This window comes from Anabrus simplex, chromosome 14, assembly GCF_040414725.1.
Source record: "Anabrus simplex isolate iqAnaSimp1 chromosome 14, ASM4041472v1, whole genome shotgun sequence".
Lineage (NCBI taxonomy): Eukaryota > Metazoa > Arthropoda > Insecta > Orthoptera > Tettigoniidae > Anabrus > Anabrus simplex.
This window is the reverse complement of record NC_090278.1, coordinates 98511026-98532606: the sequence shown is the minus strand read 5'-3', so window position 1 is coordinate 98532606 and position 21581 is coordinate 98511026. Positions and strand designations below refer to the sequence as shown.

At 39.4% G+C, this 21581-nt stretch overlaps 2 protein-coding genes across 2 annotated transcripts in view; one reads left to right on the top strand and one right to left on the bottom strand.

The window, feature by feature from the left end:
* Positions 1–9656: 9656 nt before the first annotated feature.
* Positions 9657–18430, bottom strand: LOC136885798 (mitochondrial import inner membrane translocase subunit TIM14). Its single transcript, XM_068230369.1, has 4 exons — positions 18139–18430; positions 17705–17836; positions 13458–13568; positions 9657–9849 (listed from the first exon to the last, which is right to left on the bottom strand). Exons 1-4 carry the CDS (start codon positions 18139–18141, stop codon positions 9736–9738), a joined length of 360 nt encoding a protein of 119 aa, XP_068086470.1. The 5' UTR covers positions 18142–18430; the 3' UTR covers positions 9657–9735.
* Positions 18431–18999: 569 nt separating this feature from the next.
* Mcm7 (minichromosome maintenance 7) overlaps positions 19000–21581 on the top strand; it is a 55674-nt gene continuing 53092 nt past the window's right edge. The window contains exons 1-3 of the mRNA XM_067158528.2: positions 19000–19169; positions 19252–19355; positions 19438–19578. Of these exons, the coding sequence (XP_067014629.2) occupies positions 19139–19169; positions 19252–19355; positions 19438–19578 (276 nt within the window). The 5' untranslated portion in view covers positions 19000–19138. The remainder of the gene's footprint in view (positions 19170–19251; positions 19356–19437; positions 19579–21581) is intronic.

Genomic DNA, 21581 nt, shown 5'->3' with positions numbered 1-21581 from the left:
GTTAATTTTCTCTACTTTGAAGGGAAACTGATCTAAACTGAAGTTCTGTTAGATTTGAATGTCCACCAGTGTTGTCTCATTGTGCAGGTATCGTATCATATTGTGAGCATGTAGAAGCCTGTTTTAAGCTACTTCCTACTGCCATTGTTCCTAAGGGGTCAACAAAATGTAAAATTACATATCTACAATTAAATCTTGTTTTAGTACAATGGACTGTCATTTCTTGTTAGTTAGGGCCCATATTTCTATGCAGCAAGAGTGCAGAACGACACTATATGTAAAACTAGATAAATGATTACAGCATACAAATCTGGGCCCCCTTCGTTGGATCCTTCTCCACCACATCCTCTTGTGTGTGTCCTTACTGTTTACTCACAAGGCAACCATAATTTGATTACACTGATTGAAAATATTTATTAAGCCTTCTGAGTAGGAGCATTTAAAAATCTAGCCTTTACTCTACGCAGGAGGATATTTGAAGGCTAGCGTACCCGTGCACCAAACTGTTTTACGATACCATATATCTGTTAATTTCCAACCCATTTTGATTATATTGGAAACAGCTTTTCAGTCCACCATATGCTGTATAGTGTTTAGTCTCGTTGAAGTGAGGTAATTTGCGTATTGATTCAAATTTGTCTAAAGATATGAATCAAATAAGGGGCGTGACAATGGTACAATTTTTTCGAGAAGTAAGACTAAAATTTAGTTTGTACTGTTTTCATAACATGAAGAGAGCTAAGGTAACATACATCTCATTTTCATTGACTGGAATAGATTCCCTTACCCGAGATCGAAATGGAAATAACATTTCTCGGGACTCTATGTACCGCTAAGGGTAGCGATTTGTTTCCGTTACATTCAGCTGGACGAGTCGAAGTGGAAAAATGTTTGAAAGACTTTATTGGTTGCATGGCAGTTAGAGCTAAACCTTGGGGTGAAAAGACCTTACAAAATGTTAATTTCTTACACAATTATCCATGTCAATACAATAAAAATTACACGCAGCACACGAAACAACAGTCTCTTCAGCCTCATCACAGTCTAATTCGGCAACATCACTGTCATCAGAATCATCGCTAAAATTATAACTACTATCTTCCTAATCACTGAAACACTCGTTTAACATGCCTGCTATAGCATCGCTAGAATCATTATCCTGCGAGTGAATAGTACGCGAGTTTTACACATCGATAACGAGGTTCAAATGAATCTATAAATATGTGAATAATGAAGCTTTATCTAGATGGCTGTGAAGAGTTCATAGGGAACTCCTGAGATGGAACGACAATGCAGATGGAGTCACTTTACGCTCTCAGGTTAATCAAAATTGGGCTTCTCTATGACCCCAGAAGGAACCCTTCTGAGCCTCTGTGGACAAGATATAAAGAGGATCAAGACAAAGCGCTATACAAGTTGTGTAGTTGCAAAAGCAGCTACATCACCTTGTTTTTTGTGAAATTGTGGCGTAGCTCAGCGTGTTCCCTTCAAATAATCCTCCATAATCCTGTATGTGCAGGACAGTTCATGTTCAGATACTTCATGGTGTCGAAAGTAGGTAAAGTTGGGGGTTACTTTCACAATCAGCAGTTACTATTTCACTCGCAAAACCAGATACATCGGTGAGAAGGCACTGCACGGTATACATCAAGTGCATTGTGTTTGTACTCTGTGCTAGGGCAGCTGTTTCAGAGGTCACCCTGCTTTAAGTGTGCCGTCCTTCATAATGAGGGACACCATTAGGCTTTTCTGCACACCAATAGCGAGAGTTATGACTGTTCACACGACCATTAATATGAAACCAGGCCTCATCCGAAGAGAACACAAGCTATGGGTCGAATAAACGATCATTCAGAGGTGCACGATATCACTCACAAGATCTCACTCTTGTGGCTGGATCAGCAGCCCGTGTAAAACTGTAACAGCTTGTGTGCAGAAGAAACCAAAACCCCTACTTGTGCTAATTTTGTGAGTGTGACCGTTCAATGTCATCTAGCTTTTCCTCTGTTAAAACATTTTTTTATCGAGCACTGAGCCAGTAGTTTGATTTACTTACAATTACGTGAATCTGTGCACCTGAAGGAGGCATTTCAGCAGGAAATTGCTGAACAACTGCATCGCGTACCCGTCAAGCCGACTTGTACCAATCATAACTGTCTCACCATGTTAACAGCTGAGATTCAGACTGGCTACTGATGCTGGGTCGAACCTGTGCACACTCCTTGCAAAGTCAAGAACTATGCACGCGCCTCCAGAACTGCCGCTTCGGCCTCGGAGAATAAAAATGCCACTGGGTGGTCTGGATTTATAAGAGACCCTGTCTTTACAAGAAACAGCAATGCAAATGATGTTCTTATTTAGATAGAAGTCCATTAGAGTGTTAACTTCGGATGCTACAAGACAAATATGTGCTACCACCTACTATAAGGCATCTCTGCTGAAAGTCTGTGATGTAACATTTTTGTCCCGATTGGTTGTCACTGGAGCCTTTGTCGTAGTACAAGAACATAGTCCAGGTAACTGATATAGAAACTGCTGAAGATGCTACCCAGCAACATTTGGTGTGTGAAGTTACCGATTTGCTCGTGTAGGCTAGTGAATGGCGAAAAAATATAAACAAAAATACCATTCCCATGCTTAAAACTTACAGCTTGACTGTTCTGCACTTTACATTTAACATTACAACCTAAAAGTTCATAAAATCACAGGAATAGAACCAGCTTTTGGGTGGTTAGGCTGTGTGTGTTTACAAAGTTTCACCCAGACACGCCAGTTGGATTGGTACACCCCTCCAAGACTGCTTAGGACTGGCAGACCAACTGTGTTAGCAAATAGGGATTGCCGACCACCCAGAAGCTGGTTCTTTTCTTGTGTTTTTAAGATCTGCAGCTGTGAATACCATTTTTGGAACTAAATGGTTTTGAAAATGGTAATTATTAGGAGTATTTATATTGTTACAAAATGAGATACAACTTGCTTCTAAACCGACTATGAACTAATGATCGTTAATATCTGAGGTATGAATGCACTCTCTCGTGCAAAAATATTGTCAGAGTTTAAATGTTTACTTCTTTCATGCAGTAGAGTTGGTGTTTTATGTCTCACCTGGAAAATAATGTATTTGTGACTTGTCTGCTTTTGACACACCTTTTGTGCATATTGAGTAAGTGTGAATGAAAAACAGTTCTCCTAATGTCTGTGACAGGCGTTTCTTCTGTTTCCTTTTAATTTGCCGGTATTGTTCGTTTGAAATAACCGATGCTTCCTCCGTATTCTATCTTGATGGCTGCTCTAAGTTTTCATCATGTGGATATTCTACCGCATTTTCCTGTTCCCCATGAGGGGTAACAAGTTCTTGGAACTTGTCTGGAAAGAAGACTGAATTGCAAATGAAAATACAAAAACATTTCAGCATTCAATACTTCTGCCATATGCAATGCTGGTCCATTTCTCTGTGAGAAAGTTGGGCAAAGCTCTTTCAAAACCTCAACTGTTCCTGTCAACAGCTGCTAATTTCACACGACCCCCAGCTATAAGACACGGCCTGCACAGTTGCTGGATTACACTTCTCTCTTGTCATTTTGTAGGGCTTATCTGCAAAACAGTCGGAAAATTGTGCGCTTGATGGCGAGGCCTTGCCAGTCATTTAATTTCATGAGGAGCAAAATTAAGCAAGTTTTGTTAACTGTGATGGTTCATGTTTGTGGGTTACTGTAGTCACGTCCTAGTTCGTGAACCATGGGCAACGGCTGAGTGGCCTAGTAAGTGGTCCTGAGAGTCGGGATACCAGTTACTATGGAACGGGAGTGGGCATCTCGGACATATTCTGAGTCCTGGCCCTCCTTGTGCTCAGGCGGCTAGGACTATACAATCCACCGGTGGTCCATAACCCGTTAAAAGGAAGTATCCTCACTTGGACTATGTGTAAGTAGGGTAGCATCCTGCTTCATGAATTTACCGAGTTCAGAACATTTTAAGCAAGCCTCAGACCTATGGGAGTAACAGAGTCCCACTCCCATTTGACAGGCGAGGGACTCCTTGGAAACAACTTGGCGAACAAAATGGAATTCGATGGGGAGCTATCAATATTAATAGGGCTTATGGAAGAAAGAAAGTAGAACTGGCTGAGTCAGCAAAGAGGATGCATCTGGATGTGCTAGGAGCAAGTGATATTCGGGTAAGGGGAGATAACGAGGAAGATGTAGGAGATTATAAGGTGTACTTGACGGGTGTTAGAAAGGGAAGGGCAGAGTCTGGGGTAGGGCTCTTTATCAGGAATACCATTGCACGCAACATAGTTTCTGTTAGGCACGTAACTGAGCGAATGATGTGGGTAGATTTGTCAGTTGGAGGAATTAGGACTAGAATTGTGTCCGTGTATTCACCATGTGAGGGTGCGAATGAGGATGAAGTTAAGAAGTTTTATGAAGCATTGAGTGACATCGTGGTCAGGGTCAACAGCAAGGATAGAATAGTGCTAATGGGCGATTTCAATGCGAGAGTTGGGAATAGAACTGAAGGATACGAAAGGGTGATTGGTAAATGTGGGGAAGATATGGAAGCTAATGGGAATGGGAAGCGTTTGCTGAACTTCTGTGCTAGTATGGGTTTAGCTGTTACGAATACATTCTTCAAGCATAAGGCTATTCACCGCTACACATGGGAGGCTAGGGGTACCAGATCCATAATAGACTATATCTGAACAAACTTCGAATTCAGGAAATCTGTTAGGAATGTACAAGTTCTCTGCGGATTTTTTGATGATACAGACCACTATCTGATCTGTAGTGAACTAAGTATCTTTAGGTTTAGGGTAGAGAAAGTGAAATCTGTCTGCAAACGAATAAGGGTAGAAAATCTCCAGGACGAGCAAATTAGACAGTGAGAAGTTTCGAACAGTAGACAGTAAGCAGGTTCAGGATATTTGGAAGAGAATGGGTGGCATACAGGGATGCTGTAGTAGAAACAGCAAGGGAATGCCTAGGAACAACTGTCTGTAAAGATGGGAAAAGGCAAACATCTTGGTGGAATGATGAAGTGAGAGCAGCTTGTAAACGTAGGGTAAAAAGAAGGCTTATCAGAAATGGCTCCAAACAAGGGTTGAGGCAGACAGGGAGTTGTACGTAGATGAAAAAAACAGAGCGAAACAAATAGTTGTTGAATCCAAAAAGAAGTCGTGGGAAGATTTTGGTAATAACCTGGAAAGGCTAGGGCAAGCAGCAGGGAAACCTTTCTGGACAGTAATAAAGAATCTTAGGAAGGGAGGGAAAAAGGAAATGAACAGTGTTTTGAGTAATTCAGGTGAACTCATAATAGATCCCAGGGAATCATTGGAGAGGTGGAGGGAATATTTTGAACATCATCTCAATGTAAAAGGAAATCATCATGGTGGTGATGCAAACAGCCAAGCTCATAGGGAGGAGGAATACGATGTTGGTGAAATTATGCTTGAGGAAGTGGAAAGGATAGTAAATAAACTCCATTGTCATAAGGCAGCAGGAATAGATGAAATTAGACCTGAAATGGTGAAGTATAGTGGGAAGGCAGGAATGAAATGGCTTCATAGAGCAGTAAAATTAGCATGGAGTGTTGGTAAGGTACCTTCAGATTGGGCAAAAGCAGTAATTGCACCTATCTATAAGCAAGGGAACAGGAAGGATTGCAACAACTGGTGAGGTATCTCATTGATTAGTATACCAGGGAAAGTATTCACTGGCATCTTGGAAGGGAGGGTGCGACCAGTCGTTGAGAGGAAGTTGGATGAAAACCAGTGTGGTTTCAGACCAGAGAGAGGCTGTCAGGATCAGATTTTCAGTATGCGCCAGTAATTGTAAAATGCTACGAGAGGAATAGGCAGTTGTGTTTATTTCGTAGATCTAGAGAAAGCATATGACAGGGTACCGAGGGAAAAGATGTTCGCCATACTGGGGGACTATGGAATTAAAGGCAATTATTAAAAAGCAATCGAAGGCATTTATGTTGACAATTGGGCTTCAGTGAGAATTGATGGTAGAATGAGTTCTTGGTTCAGGGTACTTACAGGGGTTAGACAAGGCTCTAATCTTTCACCTTTGCTGTTCGTAGTTTACATGGATCACCTGCTGAAAGGTATAAAATGGCAGGGAGGGATTCAATTAGGTGGAAATGTAGTAAGCAGTCTGGCCTATGCTGACGATTTGGTCCTAATGGCAGATTGTGCCGAAAGCCTACAGTCTAATATCTGGGAACTAGAAAATAGGTGCAATGAGTATGGTATGAAAATTAGCCTCTTGAAGACTAAATTGATGTCAGTAGGTAAGAAATTCAACAGAATTGAATGTCAGATGGGTGATACAAAGCTAGAACAGGTCAATAATTTCAAGTATTTAGGTTGTGTGTTCTCCCAGGATGGTAATATAGTACGTGAGATTGAATCAAGGTGTAGTAAAGCTAATGCAGGGAGCTCGCAGCTGCGATCAGCAGTATTCTGTAAGAAGGAAGTCAGCTCCCAGATGAAACTATCTTTACATCGGTCTGTTTTCAGACCAACTTTGCTTTACGGGAGCGAAAGCTGGGTGGACTCAGGATATCTTATTCATAAGTTAGAAGTAACAGACATGAAAGTAGCAAGAATGACTGCTGGTACAAACAGGTGGAAAAAATGGCAGGAGGGTGCTCGGAACGAGGAGATAAAGGCTAATATAAGAATGAACTCGATGGATGAAGCTGTACGCATGAACTGGCTTCGGTGGTGGGGTCATGTGAGGCGAATGGAGGAGCATAGGTTACTTAGAAGAATAATGGACTCTGTTATGGAGGGTAAGAGAAGTAGAGGTAGACCAAGACGACGATGGTTAGACTCGGTTTCTAACGATTTAAAGATAAGAGGTATAGAACTAAACGAGGCCACAACACTAGTTGCAAATCGAGGATTGTGGCAACGTTTAGTAAATTCACAGAGGCTTGCAGACTGAACGCTGAAAGGCATAACAGTCTATAACGATAATGTATGTATGTATGTTGTTGTTAACTTTTTTAAAAGGAGAAGGAAACCTGAGCGACAGAAGGTGGGAATCAAATTAATACTCTCATAGAAATTAAAATTGCAACTTTTTTTGTCACAACCTACTTGTAACTGTCTAGAGTAAATTGAAATCAAGACAATTCTGGGTATAGAAACAAATAGATACTGGTTCTAGAAACTTGGAGAAATCTGTCGAACTAAGCGATGGGAATTTCACGACTCTCCAGGTAGTTTGGAATATCCTAGAACTGTTAGCATAGTCACCAGTTTTGGGCAGGTTTTAAGGATGCACCATTTTAATACAAGCCAAGGAGTAATACAGACAGGAATTGATCTTCTGGAGCAGTGGACAAACAGTCTCACTCTCATCATACAGAAACCATCCCTGAAACTTAGCTCAGGTGACCAATCTGCTACCTGTTTCCACTGCTCTGCCCCAAAATCAAAGCTGGAATCTTGGTTGGCCCACAGTATCACTTTCAGATTGCTTTTAGTCATAATTATTTTGGGGCATTTTAGTGAAAACTGGGAGTTTGGTTTTCTCATAGCATGCAGGTTATTGCAGCAAAATTTTGACACTTCCCTTCTTAGTTCCAAACAAAACACATTCTTCTCGTCTGTTCTTGAGCACCAAAATGCAATGTACACATAAGTTACAACAGAACCCTGAGAAGGAATTTTCAGTGATGTATACAAGAATGTAAAATTGCTGTAGTTCATGTGATAAATTAACACTGAATCAGCAAATAGAATATTTTTGTTGCAAGCATGTGAATTTAGAAGTGTGTCATATGGGAACGCTGTCCAGAATTTCTGAGAATTTGCTCAGACATCAATACATATGTTAACATCTAATTTACACCACCCCTTTCCAAATACTCACTTTGGGCTTGAATATAACGATTATTCCTTTTCAGAAGCACTCTTAGAAGTCTCCTTGCGTCTGTGTGTTCAGCTCCTCCTGCGATTCCATTTGAATCTCTTGGATGGACTTAAGTTTTTTCAGACCATTTGCGCAAGTCGATCCAAATGTTTGTCATTTTCCATAAATTCCTAGTGTTGTTTGGAATGCTTAAAGCACCAAACTGTTGTTCCTTGGCTTAAAGCTTTATCACCAAAAGCATCCTTTAGCATTCGATGGCTTTTAAACGCAGTTTTATTGAGCCCGAAGCAAAAATTTTGCAAGTTTGTTGCTCCTTATAATCAGCTATTTTGAAATTCCCAGAAGAATAAGAAAGTAGCTTTAAGAGAAGGACTGATACTCAAGAAATATATGCACTACAAGTAATGCATACACCTGGCACAAAACTATGTACCGCGCGGAGTAGTGGTACATTCAGATTCTGGATAGGATATTGGCGCATGCTGTTCAAAGCATGTACAAATAGGGTTTATTTTATACATTTTGTTCCATGCAGCATTGAATAAATAGTTTGATCACATAATATCCCAGCATATAATAGGTTCTTTTCAACACGCAGTTCATTGCCAGTACATGGACTCATTCACGTATCGCTGTATACGCATCTGTTGCCTTTGTATCGGTTGCGGGATTGATACAAGATTGTGTTGTGTCGGAATGGATTTTCCTTCATGTTATGAACTGCCCTAAACCTTCTTTCTCCACGGAATTGGAGTAACACAGTCCAATGAAAGCTGAAATATCACCTAGAGGAGAAGGAAGTGTAGTTTCATTGATATTAGCCTCCTGTTATAACACAATATTTCTATAATTATTTACTGTAGTTTTGAAATTTAGACTCTATTAACACAAAATTTAGATGTTGAGAACTATAAATGTTTTCATATCTAGAAATTTAAGCTATACTTTATCTCTGTATTTAAACTCAAAATATAAAATAGAATTTTTTGCATTCTCCTTTGTGTGTTTCAAAATTGTGCAAATTCCTCATATTTTATGTTTTCTTTAACTCTGTTGCTTTCTTATTTGAAATCTATTTGCAGTATCTTGAGCAACTCTGCGGCTAATGCGAAAATGCTTTAAAAATTCCTTTTCATCATACCGAGGGACAGTTTCTTCTGAAAAATGCATAGTATTTGAATTCTGTTTTAACCTGGTAGATTTCGGACCTCAATGTAGGCATAACGTAACCCGATACATAAATAACTAAAGAAAGGTAAGACATTAATTATTGGTATCTAAATATAATTTTAATATAATTTTGCAAACAATACAAGCGCTTCTTTATATTCACTGGTTGAAGATTGTAAAAAGTAGTCACTTTTTATAATAACTTTGATAACCTATCATTGATTAAAGTATCGCAAAGAAGAATGAGGCGTACATCAGGAGGCAGTGATTCAGTGTTTCTGCGCATTTCACAGAAATGTACAGATCGGTACATGCTCTAGACCGAGGACTACTTCCGACTGTTAGGAATTGATGCAAAGATTTAATTGGAAAGCCTGTCTGTAAAATACGGAAAAATAAACGCAATTTTGACTGTTGGAAAGTATTTTTCATCTTGCGCATAAGCGAATAGACTATGTACTGGTTCAAGGGCTATGTTGGAAAAACCTAATGTTCCACCATCCCTTTGTCTGGAAATACGAGGCACTGCAAATACACTGTCGATTCGCCTTTTATCCTCACCGTGCCTCATCTTTTGTAAGGATATTAATGAACAGAAAGTGCTGCTAGATAAATATTTTATTAAGCCAACTCTATGTACAGGATCAGACGATATTTACAAAACGCACGTGTTCAATGCCTACGACGATTTACCACTGTCGAGCAGGTCTTTAGCCTCGTTGATCTTGGCAGCAATGAGAGGGGAGCCTCCGCGGTCCGGGTGGTTCAGGGCCATGATTCTCTTGTGAGCCTCCTAGAAAACATCGCAGCACAGTTAGTGTAGGCCAGTAAACAATTACAGTACAACCATGAAACTGTATCCTATCTCAACTCAACACTGACATATTCACAGGTTTTAATGCAACATTTACAGTACACAATCACCAGAAGGAATGAAGATTATATAAGTTATGTAAAAGCTAAAGCAATGACTGACTGATCACTTATTCTCTCACCAAGCTAGAGGGCTGAAATTCGGGCATAGCTGTTCCGTATAAGATACAGTACAAGTCTGCTAGAGTGAGTATAGCATATAACAAGAACACCGTTATAACATAATTTTTTGTTCGTCCCTTCAAAATTCCTATATTAAACTGTGTATTATCCTTCAGTTACAGCGAGAGTCCTTATCACTGATGCATCCGTTATTACGAGCGACTTTTTCTGTTGCCCATATTTATGCACTTCAGCGATAATGTTGCATTCGATCGATCACCTTCGGTACCGTTTCCTCACTATGTCCACTAGCGAGTTCTCTCGTCGACATTCGAAGGTGATTACAAGATATTAGAATCATTCCGTATTGACGGTTTTCGCCATTGTAAAGTGATTCGAAGGTGATGTCGGAGTTGATTGGTAATATCAGTCAACTGCTGTTTCGTAACGAAAATTGAAAACGAAAGAACTTTTTGCATAATAAATGCATAAATAACGTGTCCAATAACAGTTTACTCGTTCAAAATAAAGACTGAGCAAATGATCGCTTAATTTTAATGCCAAACACTGCAATTAAGTAAGGATGGAATACACCTCAAGATACGGCGGCGTGCGTCATTGATTTCAGAGGTTAGTTTATATTTTCTCGCGTCCGTTAAATTTCAGAAAGGCCATTATGTAAATTTATAGCGAGAAGGGTATTTCTCTCCTGGCACTAGAAATATGTATTCACAATAAATATAGTACGGTTAAGTTACGTTAGGTGATGCTGTTTGAATAAGAAAACTGAAATGTTTGCCACAAAATGCGATCGGTCATCTTTGGTACGGTTTAGTCTTCTCTTTATGTGGATTTGCGAACTCTCTCGTCGACTGCTGTTCGCCAAAGAAAATTTGAAATGAAAGAGGTTAACAAGTTTTTGTAACAAATGCGTAAATAACGTGGCCGATAGCAGTTGTTAACTTGTTAAAAACAAAGGCTGAAGTAAACGATCATTTAATTTTAATGTTATATACTGAAATTAAGTAAGAATGTGATACATATCATGATATACCAGAGTACATCACTGATTTCAGAAGATATAAACTATCTTCTCGTGTCTAGTTCAATTTCGGAAAGTCTATTCCTATGTAAATTTTAGCGAGGAGGTTATCATTTCTCCACGTGCGTTTGAAATATGTTTTCACTATACATGTACAGTTAGGTGACGCCTTTGGAAGAAGAAAACTGAAATGTTTGCCACAGAAGCCTCTGGAGTGATACCGTATTTCTCTGAATCCAAGATGACAATTTTTTTTCTCAGAATATCACGTGAAAAATAAATTGTTGTCTTGCATTCGCGGCCTAACAGTAATGAACACCAATGGCAACTACTGCAGTAACCACGCTGCCTCTTTTCACCCCCACGCGCGCGCGCACACACAAAACTCCTTGACAATAAACGACCGTCTCTTTACTATACATCGTTAGCCGCGACGACCGGTGGTACTGTGCCTATGTGTAAAGTCACTGGATATCGGGAAATAGTGAAGAGAGAATGACATTCTTTTAGCTTCTACACAATCGTATCTCGAATCTGCAGAATGGCATCAAAAAATGCGAGCCTTCGAATTTTTGGAAAGGCCATGGCTACTCAGTAGCAGAGTTATAACGCATCTACTGTATCTGACGCTTAGTAAAATTAAGTTTTATAGATAGCAGGAATATTTTTGTGATGGATCGTCGTATTGTAAAGACACGTGTAACAGGTATTGCCGGCAAATTATCAATGGGTTTTTGTCGATATTATGATGCCAATTTTTAAGTTAATGGTTATTAAACCCGCTTAAATAAAGAATAATTGTGCAGCCGCAAAAGAATACGACATAACTAAAGCCAATGTTCGGCGTCTAAAAATAGTCTAAAATGCATACTGTATATGAAAAGGATTCGTATAATTTTACAAAGCACTTTTTAAGACTTATTTAAACTTTTTTACGGAAAAGTGGGGGTCGTCTTGGATTCGGAGAAATACGGTACTATAATTTTTTCAGAATGAAATTAAACACATACAGTAAAACCTCGTTAATTCAAAGTCATTGGGACGCAAAAATCGGACTTCGAATGACGTGTTACGAATTAACCGCCAACACGTACTTCGGAAATGCCAACCCTTGTGACGTCACAATATATTCTAAGATCTGTTACTGCATGCAATTAACCTTGATTCACAGTTTGAAGCTCTCAAATGCCACGGAAAAAAGTATTTCCAAAACGTATCCAACAAGGTGCATTTACAGTATTCAAATAATGCACTTGGATAACTCACTGGCACCAACATGAAATCAAAAGAAAGAAAACATGATTCAAAGATGAGGAGAAATCTATACTGGCTCCCCTGTGCAAGTGCTTTATTCTCTGGATTACTGTACTCTATGCATTTTAGATGCCTTGTGCTTTCACGGAATGTACCCAATGTCCTTAAAACATCGCGGCTTATCGAGCTTTCCTATGGCGAGGGGAGAAAGTGTCTCACTTTCGTCCACATTACAACAGTAGCCTACAGTGAATGTACTGTACTTGTACGATTTCCCGCCATGGCACCTCTAAGACCCATTAATGCATGCAACCATCTTGATTCTCAGTTTAAACTTTTCAAATTCCATGGAAAACACTATTTCAGAAATTTATCCAACAAGGTGCATTTACATTATTCAAATAATGCACTTGTATAAAACATTGTCAAACATAACCTCGCGCAACGAAAGGAAGAAAAACACGATTCAAAGACGAGTAAAAATTATGCTGTCTCCGCTGTGCAAATGCTTTATCTTTTGGATTACTGTACTGTCTGCAATTTTAGATGCCTTCTACTGGCATGTAAAGTGCCCGACGCCCTTAAAATCGTGGCTTTTCGAACTTTCCTATGAGAGGGGAAGGAAGTCTCTCACTTCCGTGTACACTGCATAGCAACACAGTACATTTCCCGGCTGGCAATTCTCTCCTTTAAAACTATAAGTCCATTTGTTGGCCTCAGCATTTAAAAAAATAAAACAAACAAACAATGCAGTTTTATCGGCATTGACAATATTGCTTGGTGCGTACGAATTGATTATAGGCTATAAGCCACGCTTTTTCGTCAACTGTCGGCATCGCCTGTGTTTGCGGATTCTACCTCTCCGCACACTGCCTGCTACGTGATATTGTGAATTGTGGCGTTCCTAAAAATGCCGAATACAAAATAATTATGATTCCGCTCAAACATAGCAGATATGAAGCACAAGGCTCTTGCCGACTTTCGTATCTCTCACAGTGCTTTACAAGCTACAGAATATCTCACAACCTTTCACTTCTGCAACTGAACTAAGTCAACTATCAGGTATACAGACATATGTACACTAAGTCATTAAGATAAGACAAATAGTAGCCTCCAACACCTAGACTCACCTTAATCTTCAGCTTGCTCGCATTAGGTGACACACCAAGGATGAGGCTCGCCTCCCTCCTCGTCATCTTGGACTCGAACCCACCCTTGTAGTACTTGCTGTTTGCAAATGCCTGGAAATAAGGGTCAGAGTAAGCGCAGATCCAGAGCTGTGAAGAATAAAAGATGATGCAGAAAAAAAAATATTGAGCATGGAACAACATTTTCCGACTCAAAATTGCTATTTTTATTTAAGAGAAGTTAGTTCCCTGTACATTTGGCATTTGCTACATAAGTCAGCTGGTGAATGTGAGCAGAGAATGCAGCCTTGAGATGAACAGTGCCAAATAGAGTTGACAATCCAGCATATAATATGAAGAAAATAGCTGGGAGACATTCGTGAGATATGGAGAATCCTTAGGACAGCCAAGTTCAAGACTATCACCAAGAACACAAAATGCTCTGATGTTTGCGATCGGTTGTCCAGATATGGACCGTTAAGGCAGTTGGCAGAGTTTGAAACATCGGAGATTTGAAGTGAACGCCTGCGACACGGACTGACCAGATGCTTTCGCAGCTGGCTCAGGATTGTTAACACACTAGGATATAAAGGAGAGAGAAGTCATCAACAGACTTATTGGAGTGTTGGAATTTTCATCATGGACAGCTAGTGAAATATTAAGTTACCACCCCTGCTTAGTTTGTGAAACTTTTCCACAGCAGTAAAATACGGCACACTAAGAACCAAACCCCCCTTAAGCAGATAACATGAAGACAGAAGCGAACTACATCGATTTTGTCTCGAAAGAACAGGTCATCAGATTTTCCGGAAGTTCGTTATTTAGGTTCAAAATCAATACCTATTTGGACTTTCACTCCTGAGATTTTAACATTTAAACTTCTTTACACCAGTTATATGCCAGTATTTTTAAGAGCGTTCTCGTAGTAGAGTTGTCAAAGTGCTCGCTCTGAAGTAGAAGGTACTTGGGTTCAAGTCAAGTGAACTTCAACTATGTATTTAAAACTAAATAAACGAACATTTTTTGTTTCCTGCCGTTGTTTTTAACTCGGCGTCTTTTACGTGCTTTCATTACGTTCCTGGACTAACTGCCTCTGAGCATTCTGGAACCAGCTCAGTGGCCTTGTTTGGATCTACATGCTTCCTTTTAATTATTTCATTCTAATGTAAACTTTATAAAGTTGGAATTCAAGAGGACAAACAAGGGCAAATATTCATTTATAAGAAGAGCAATTAAGGAATGGAATAATTTATCAGGGAAAATGTTCGATAGATTTCCACATCTTTTGTAATAGTTTCAGAACACACTTATCAAGAGTCCTAAATGCAGATCAAAGATCAATGGAATTATTTCCTTTGCTACTGCTTCAATGTTTTCGGCAACGCAATGATCGAAAAAGGCTAGGATTGAGAAGCTATTGACCGTGGCCTAAATTAAGGTACTGCTCCAGCATTTGCCTGGAGTAGAAAGAGAAACCACGGAATTTGAACCCGCCATCTCCCGGATGCAAGCTTTTAGCTACGTGTCCCTAACCACACAGCCATCTTACTTGGTATGACTGAGTTAATTATTGAATGACTTTCTGTAAGAAGCACATATCTATAAAGAGTTTTGCTAATAGAAATAATATTGTGATTAAACATTCGAATGAAATATCAATAAAAGAACGTATGAAAAAAGGCATGCGGATGAATAAAACAGCTACTTATGAAAGTTAAAAAAATTTGGCAAGATGGGGACGTGAAGCTAGGTAGGTCATGTCACAAAGCACGTGCCTTAGCCATTACGCTATGAGGATAGTGATAGTGTTGGTACATATAACAACTTATAACTGGAGTTTGAAAAGTTAAAAATTAAACCCCATTTGGGATGATTTCCAAATAAGTTGATTCTGTACCCTTGTAGAGTGTCCTCGCAAAAGGTTGTTATACGATATGTGTCCCTGACACTAGAGACGCAAGAGAGTCATGCGACTGTAACAACCAAAGGGAAGCATTGATGATTCAATGCATCGAATAAAACACCGATCACTGTTACACTGTTATCACCAAATTGTGCGGCTCCATGGCTAAATGGTTAGCGTGCTGGCCTTTGGTACAGAGGGTCCCTGGTTAGATTCCCAGCTGGGTCGAGGAATATAACCTTATAACCTTCAGTGGTTAGTTCCTGTGGCTCGGGGGCTGGGTGTGTGTGCCGTGTTCATCACTAGAATTCATCACAGGCAGGACCCCATCCTCATAGATGCGCAGGTCGCCTATACGGCGTCAGCTCAAAAGACCTGCACCACGCCATTATTATTATTATTATTATTATTATTATTATTATTATCACCACACTGAGCTAGTTTCAGTTATATGTCACCAAAACTACAGCTCTCCAGACTTGCCGAGCACGAAAAGTCTTACAGCATCCTCCAAGTGGTCAGGTAACTACGATTTCTCCTGCCGAAAGCGCTACCCGGGAGGGGTTGAACGGAGATATAATTTACCCGTAGATCATAGAAGCAAGACATTTCTGATCATCCCAGTTTTCACAAACTTCCAATACGTGTTGACATATTTTTTACAATTTGCTTTACATCGCACTGACACAGTTAGGTCTTATGGCGATTATGGGACAGGAAAGTGCTAGGAGTGGGAATGATGTGACCGTAGCCTTAATTAAGCAACAGCCTCAGCATTTGCCTTGTGTGAAAATGGGAAACAATCTTCAGGGTTGCCAAGAGTGGGGTTCAAACCCACTATCTCCCGAATACACACTCAATTTGCCTTGTGTGAAAATGGGAAACAATCTTCAGGGTTGCCAAGAGTGGGGTTCAAACCCACTATCTCCCGAATACACACTCAAAGATATGCGACCCAGACCATTTCAGGTTCCCTATGGGAATCAATGTCTTTGTCAGCAGACCATACAGCCGCTTATTCAAACTCATATTTTACTCCTTCAATGCTGAATATCACTGACGTGGGAAAATTGTTCAATCGTCATAGTAGCTCCTCTGTGGATCAGTGGTAGTGCCTCGGTCGAGTGGGTTCGAACCCAGCAGACTTAGTCGGATTTTTGAAGGGCAGAAGAAAATCCATTTGGCGATGTCCTACAATGTCGGCATGTGGCAACACATTCGGTGTTACAAGACAAAATTTATTTTAGAAACTCAGCCACAGGTGCCCAAGCGAAATTCGGTTTACTCTGCCATCTAGTAGGCCTAGAGGAAAACTGACAAGCAAGCAGCTAGACTGCATCAGATTGAAATGGTTGGACACTGTAGCTGAGGCCATACAAATATTATCAACATCACTGTCATATTAATTTTTTAAATAGTTGTAACTGCCTTATAAGGTACAACACCGTGTGAACTTAGCCCACCGGAAACAAAAAACCAACGACTAAGTATTTCATTGTAGATGCATTTCCTTCTAATTAACCATTCAGCTTTTCAATTTATTTCACACACGTCTACTGCACAGAGGTTTGTTGGGCACTGGCTTGACAGGAAGTAGAATGTAACTTCGGCACACAGAACTTCAGCATCACAATTCTACTTTTATCCTGACACACAGGTCACCCATGGGTGTCAACTGAAAAGTCCTCCTAGGAGGCCACTGTTATTCTTATTCTCTGCTGTAAATCTTTCAAATATAACAAGCATGCTGCTTGTATCACTAACCACCATGATTATCTAATTCACTTAAATCATTTGAACGAACTAGTGAAAACAAGCAGAACATGATGATACATTAATATGAAAAGACAGAGCTTTGTAGGAAAACCACAAGCCCAATTTCAATACTGTACAAGAAGCTGACTGAAACCTAGGACTATGCAGCCAAGCACCCAAGAACACATATATATAGTAGTTATTACCTTTATACGTAGTGCACCGGGCTTAATTTCTTCGTAATGTTTGTTGTTAAGTGAAGCCCTGATATTATAAACGATTGCCAAATAATAAGTCAACATTGAGTCAAGAGCAATATCCAAAATGGACACCACAATATGGATTAAAAATTACGAGATATCATGGAATATTTCAATGACAAGGCAGTGTTGGCTGGTCATCTGCTGGAATTACACCTGCCACAATTCTGATGTTTACAGAATGCTGAGGATACAGCAACATCAAGACGTGAAGGATGTGTACTAGGCACAAAACACATCATGAGAAGATCAGTAGGTCTAATTCAAAGATCCAGTCCCGCCGTGTATACAAGCTGTACACCAGTAACTGTTTCAGTAAAGAACATACTTACTCCAGCATCCATTTTCGGGAAGGCTTTCATTGCTTCATTGATCTTCTGAGACATTCCGGGTAATTTACGGTACAGCTGTCTTCCGACAAAACCAACAGCCGCCAGGCTAAGTCCAGTAACGATTAGGCCAGACTGAAAGAGAACAAATCAGACAACACTTTGCTATAAATCTATCATTCGAAAAAGAGATGCTACGTTATAAAAGAACGAAATATACAGTGCAGTAAAGTATTCTTCTACATTACGAGGAAACTGGTTATTACTATTGTAGTATAAACATATTTTTTTCCTTCTGCAGTTATAACCATCTTAAATGCAACCAGTGGTATTTAAATTTAGTGGAGAACCTCATGATGCACAAACATTCACACTGAACCATAACCAATGACATTCAAAGGAATATTATAAGTTATTTCATTCTATGATAATCATACCATTCTTGAAAACTTCCTTCAAATACAAATTTCACAATAATTCAATTTCTGTCTTCCAAGCAACGATCCAATACAAACGAAAGGTTATAGAATAACCTAGAACATGTTTTCATCATGTGGATTTTTTTTTTTTCTCCTGAAGACAAACAAGCACACCAACGTGACGATAAATTTGAGATAACAAACGCTGGTTGCTTAATACATTTCAGAGCTACTTGGGTAATGGATCGTTTGTTAATAAACAATACACCTTAATTTTAATATCTTAATCACCTAACTCTGACATTAGCAATGATTTGGTTATGATCAAAGAGAATGGTTATGATTAAAATGGTGTCTCACAGTCACCAACTGTCAACAATGTGTTGGAATGTTGGTACGCTGTATGTAATGCACGGCCATGTAGATCTACGCTGATCACGTAGGCGACGATCGGAGCGGCACTATCGCAGGCCATAATAGGAATAGCGGAATAATTCACATTTTTTATTAATTAGTATATTTTAAAACTTTAAGAAATTTAAATGTATGAGAACATAACAATAAAATAGAACTGCGCTTGAAGGTGCATTTAAACTGGTGTTTGGTGCTAAAATAATGTTTAGTATAGTTGACATTTCACTATACTCTGTGAGGGAGATCTTTCTTTGCTGGCATGATGTTAGGTGGTATCTTTCACAAACTATGAGAATATGATTATTAGTTTTTCATTACCAGAAAATAGTAATATTTACTGAGTCTTCGCAGACTACAGTGTGTAATATTTCTGCATGGCATAGCCCACTACAATGTTGTAGATGGCTCTGCTGCATGGTAACATATTTTCTTCACATGGGAGGATTGGAGCACCTGGGAAACAAATGAATGTGGTTTTTATCTTGTCTACTTTGCCGCCAAAACTTGCAACTCTTGTTCATCTTCATCAGACATTGCATAGTATATTACATTTGATTATAAATATTGTTTCGTTTGACGGCTCGTTAATACTGTTACTGGAATAATGGCAGCAAAGGATTACGTTAGCGATCATGGTAATTATATGTTTTCAGTATATATAAGTGGTTGCTATTATTTCTGATCAGTTGATATAATAAAATATTTTATGTTTTTCAGAAAAAATAAAGCAGTTTCTTATGGAATTTTCGAGCGTTGATGGCGAAGGGCGGAAGGAGTTTAAATATGCTCATCAGTTAACTAATATAGCCCATCGTGAACAGGTTTGTTTGCATGTGTATACTCGTCTTTTTCTTCTCTATTTGAATGGTTTATTGTGTGCTCATTTTTGTTCTTCCTTTGCAGATTGCCCTAACCATCGATCTGGATGATGTGCGCGACTTTGAGCCTGACTTAGTGGACTCTATAGTGAAGAACACCAGACGGTACACGACCCTGTTTGCAGACGTTGTCGCCGAATTACTTCCTGTTTATAAACAGAAAGAGGTAATTTGACTTTTTACGTAAGGGAGGATTGGAATGATTTTCTTTGCAGACTTGTAACTGTTTAATAATTGCCTCTACCGGGCGAGTTGGCCGTGCGCGTAGAGGCGTGTGGCTGTGAGCTTGCATCCGAGAGATAGTAGGTTCGAATCCCACTATCGGCAGCCCTGAAGATGGTTTTCCGTGGTTTCCCATTTTCACACCAGGCAAATGCTGGGGCTGTACCTTAATTAAGGCCACGGCCGCTTCCTTCCAACTCCTAGGCCTTTCCTATCCCATCGTCGCCATAAGACCTATCTGTGTCGGTGCGACGTAAAGCCCCTAGCAAAAAAAATAAAAATTAAAAAAAAATAATTGCCTCTTACCAAAGACTGTGGATTTGGTTCCCTAGCTCTTCCAAGTCCTGAACTTAGGGCTAGATTGGAGTTTTCCAGTCTTGCGAGGCCAACCGATGTGAAAGCCAAGCAGTCAAACTGCAATATGTCGCTGGGCATAATGAGCAGTATTTGCTACGGATCTGACTACTTCGGTGGTTCAGGTGTAGCAGTAGAGTGGGTGTCCCAGCTAATGTAGTGTGTTTTTGAAAGGAAATCAAAGATCTAGTTGACCCTTGTGCTTCTGGTGTTGGCATTTTAAAGATCTCTGGTGGTGCTTTCAGTATCATATGACTCTACTGTGGAAATTGTCAGGTAAATTTCTTCTTCTGGAAATTGGTAGGCAAGCATTTTAGATGGAGTCACTGGAGAAGAGCCGAGGTGTTTACGATAAGAGTACAGTGCAATTTCATGCCTTGTTCCAGGGTAGTGTACTTCAGTTTGTTCTTGTAGGTGGGCCGGTTCAAGGTTGCACTTGACAGTTATAGTTCATGTTGGAACTACTACAAAAAATAATTGAAGAACGTCACTTGTCAATCAGAACGACCAATACACTGCTTTTTATGTCAGAAACAGTTATGGATTTTATACATATTAGTTCGTATTTAATTTTGTGCGTATAACCTTTTATATACTTACAAAAACATCAACTTTTGAAAAAATGTAATGTTTTTAAGCGAGCTGCTAAATAAAGATGGGTTACGTAGTGCATACCTATCTACGAAATGTCACTAATATTTGCCCCCAAATGGAACATAATAATTGCTTTAAGACAAATAAAGTCGAAAATCTGCGGTAAATTAAGAAATAGTACGAATCATTTTACTTGCAGAGAATGATATGGATACCTTACAACTTTTTTTTTTTTTCCTGCTACGTCGCAGCACTTCCGTATGCATTTGGTTTGTCTAACACTTTAGTTTGTCTTTTCTCACTGAAGTTGTTAGCATTAATTAGGTGTCGTTTTCTTCATTTTGCTCAATCTTGTGTGCCCTAACTCATTCATTAAATGATATATATTGGTCCAGGGGGTACGATGCGCATTGGTATCACCCAAATATCACAATAAAATTTGTCACAAAATGAACATAATATTGCTTTTACACATATCAAGAGAAAAATCTCTGGTAAATTAAGAAATATTTCATTTTTGGAGTATATTATGTATGCGTACTTTACCACTTTACAAGTACATTTGGTGTTACGCTCACAGTGACACAGGTATGTCTTTTGTCTTACACTTTCAACAATTTCGTGTGTGATATCTGTGGTCACTGAAGTTCTTTGCTTTCGTTTCATTGCTTCACTTGTCAATGACATCATTTCATGAATTGTATCACGATATGCAATATTTAATAGGCGACAAAATGGTATGGCCAATGTACATAAGGAAAATTCAGTGGATTAGTGATTTATTGGTCCAGGGATCATGCTATTTTTCTGTTGACCTCCATTTTGCTGTTTGAAGTGGCCGCTCTAGTCATCTGGACAAAGATAATGAGAATCTACAGACATAGCACTCCTATTCCACGGTGGCTATAAATTTTAGTATAGTGCAGAGAGAACGACACACGTGCGCATACTGTATTTGTAGCTTATAACAAAGAGAATAAGTGTTGCGGAGTGTTGTAA

Coding starts and splice junctions, on each gene's coding strand:
- LOC136885798 (XM_068230369.1), bottom strand. Junction 13,569..17,704: donor TCCCGAAAATGGATGCTGGA/GTAAGTATGTTC, acceptor CCTTATTTCCAG/GCATTTGCAAACAGCAAGTA. Junction 9,850..13,457: donor CGAGCAAGCTGAAGATTAAG/GTGAGTCTAGGT, acceptor GATGTTTTCTAG/GAGGCTCACAAGAGAATCAT.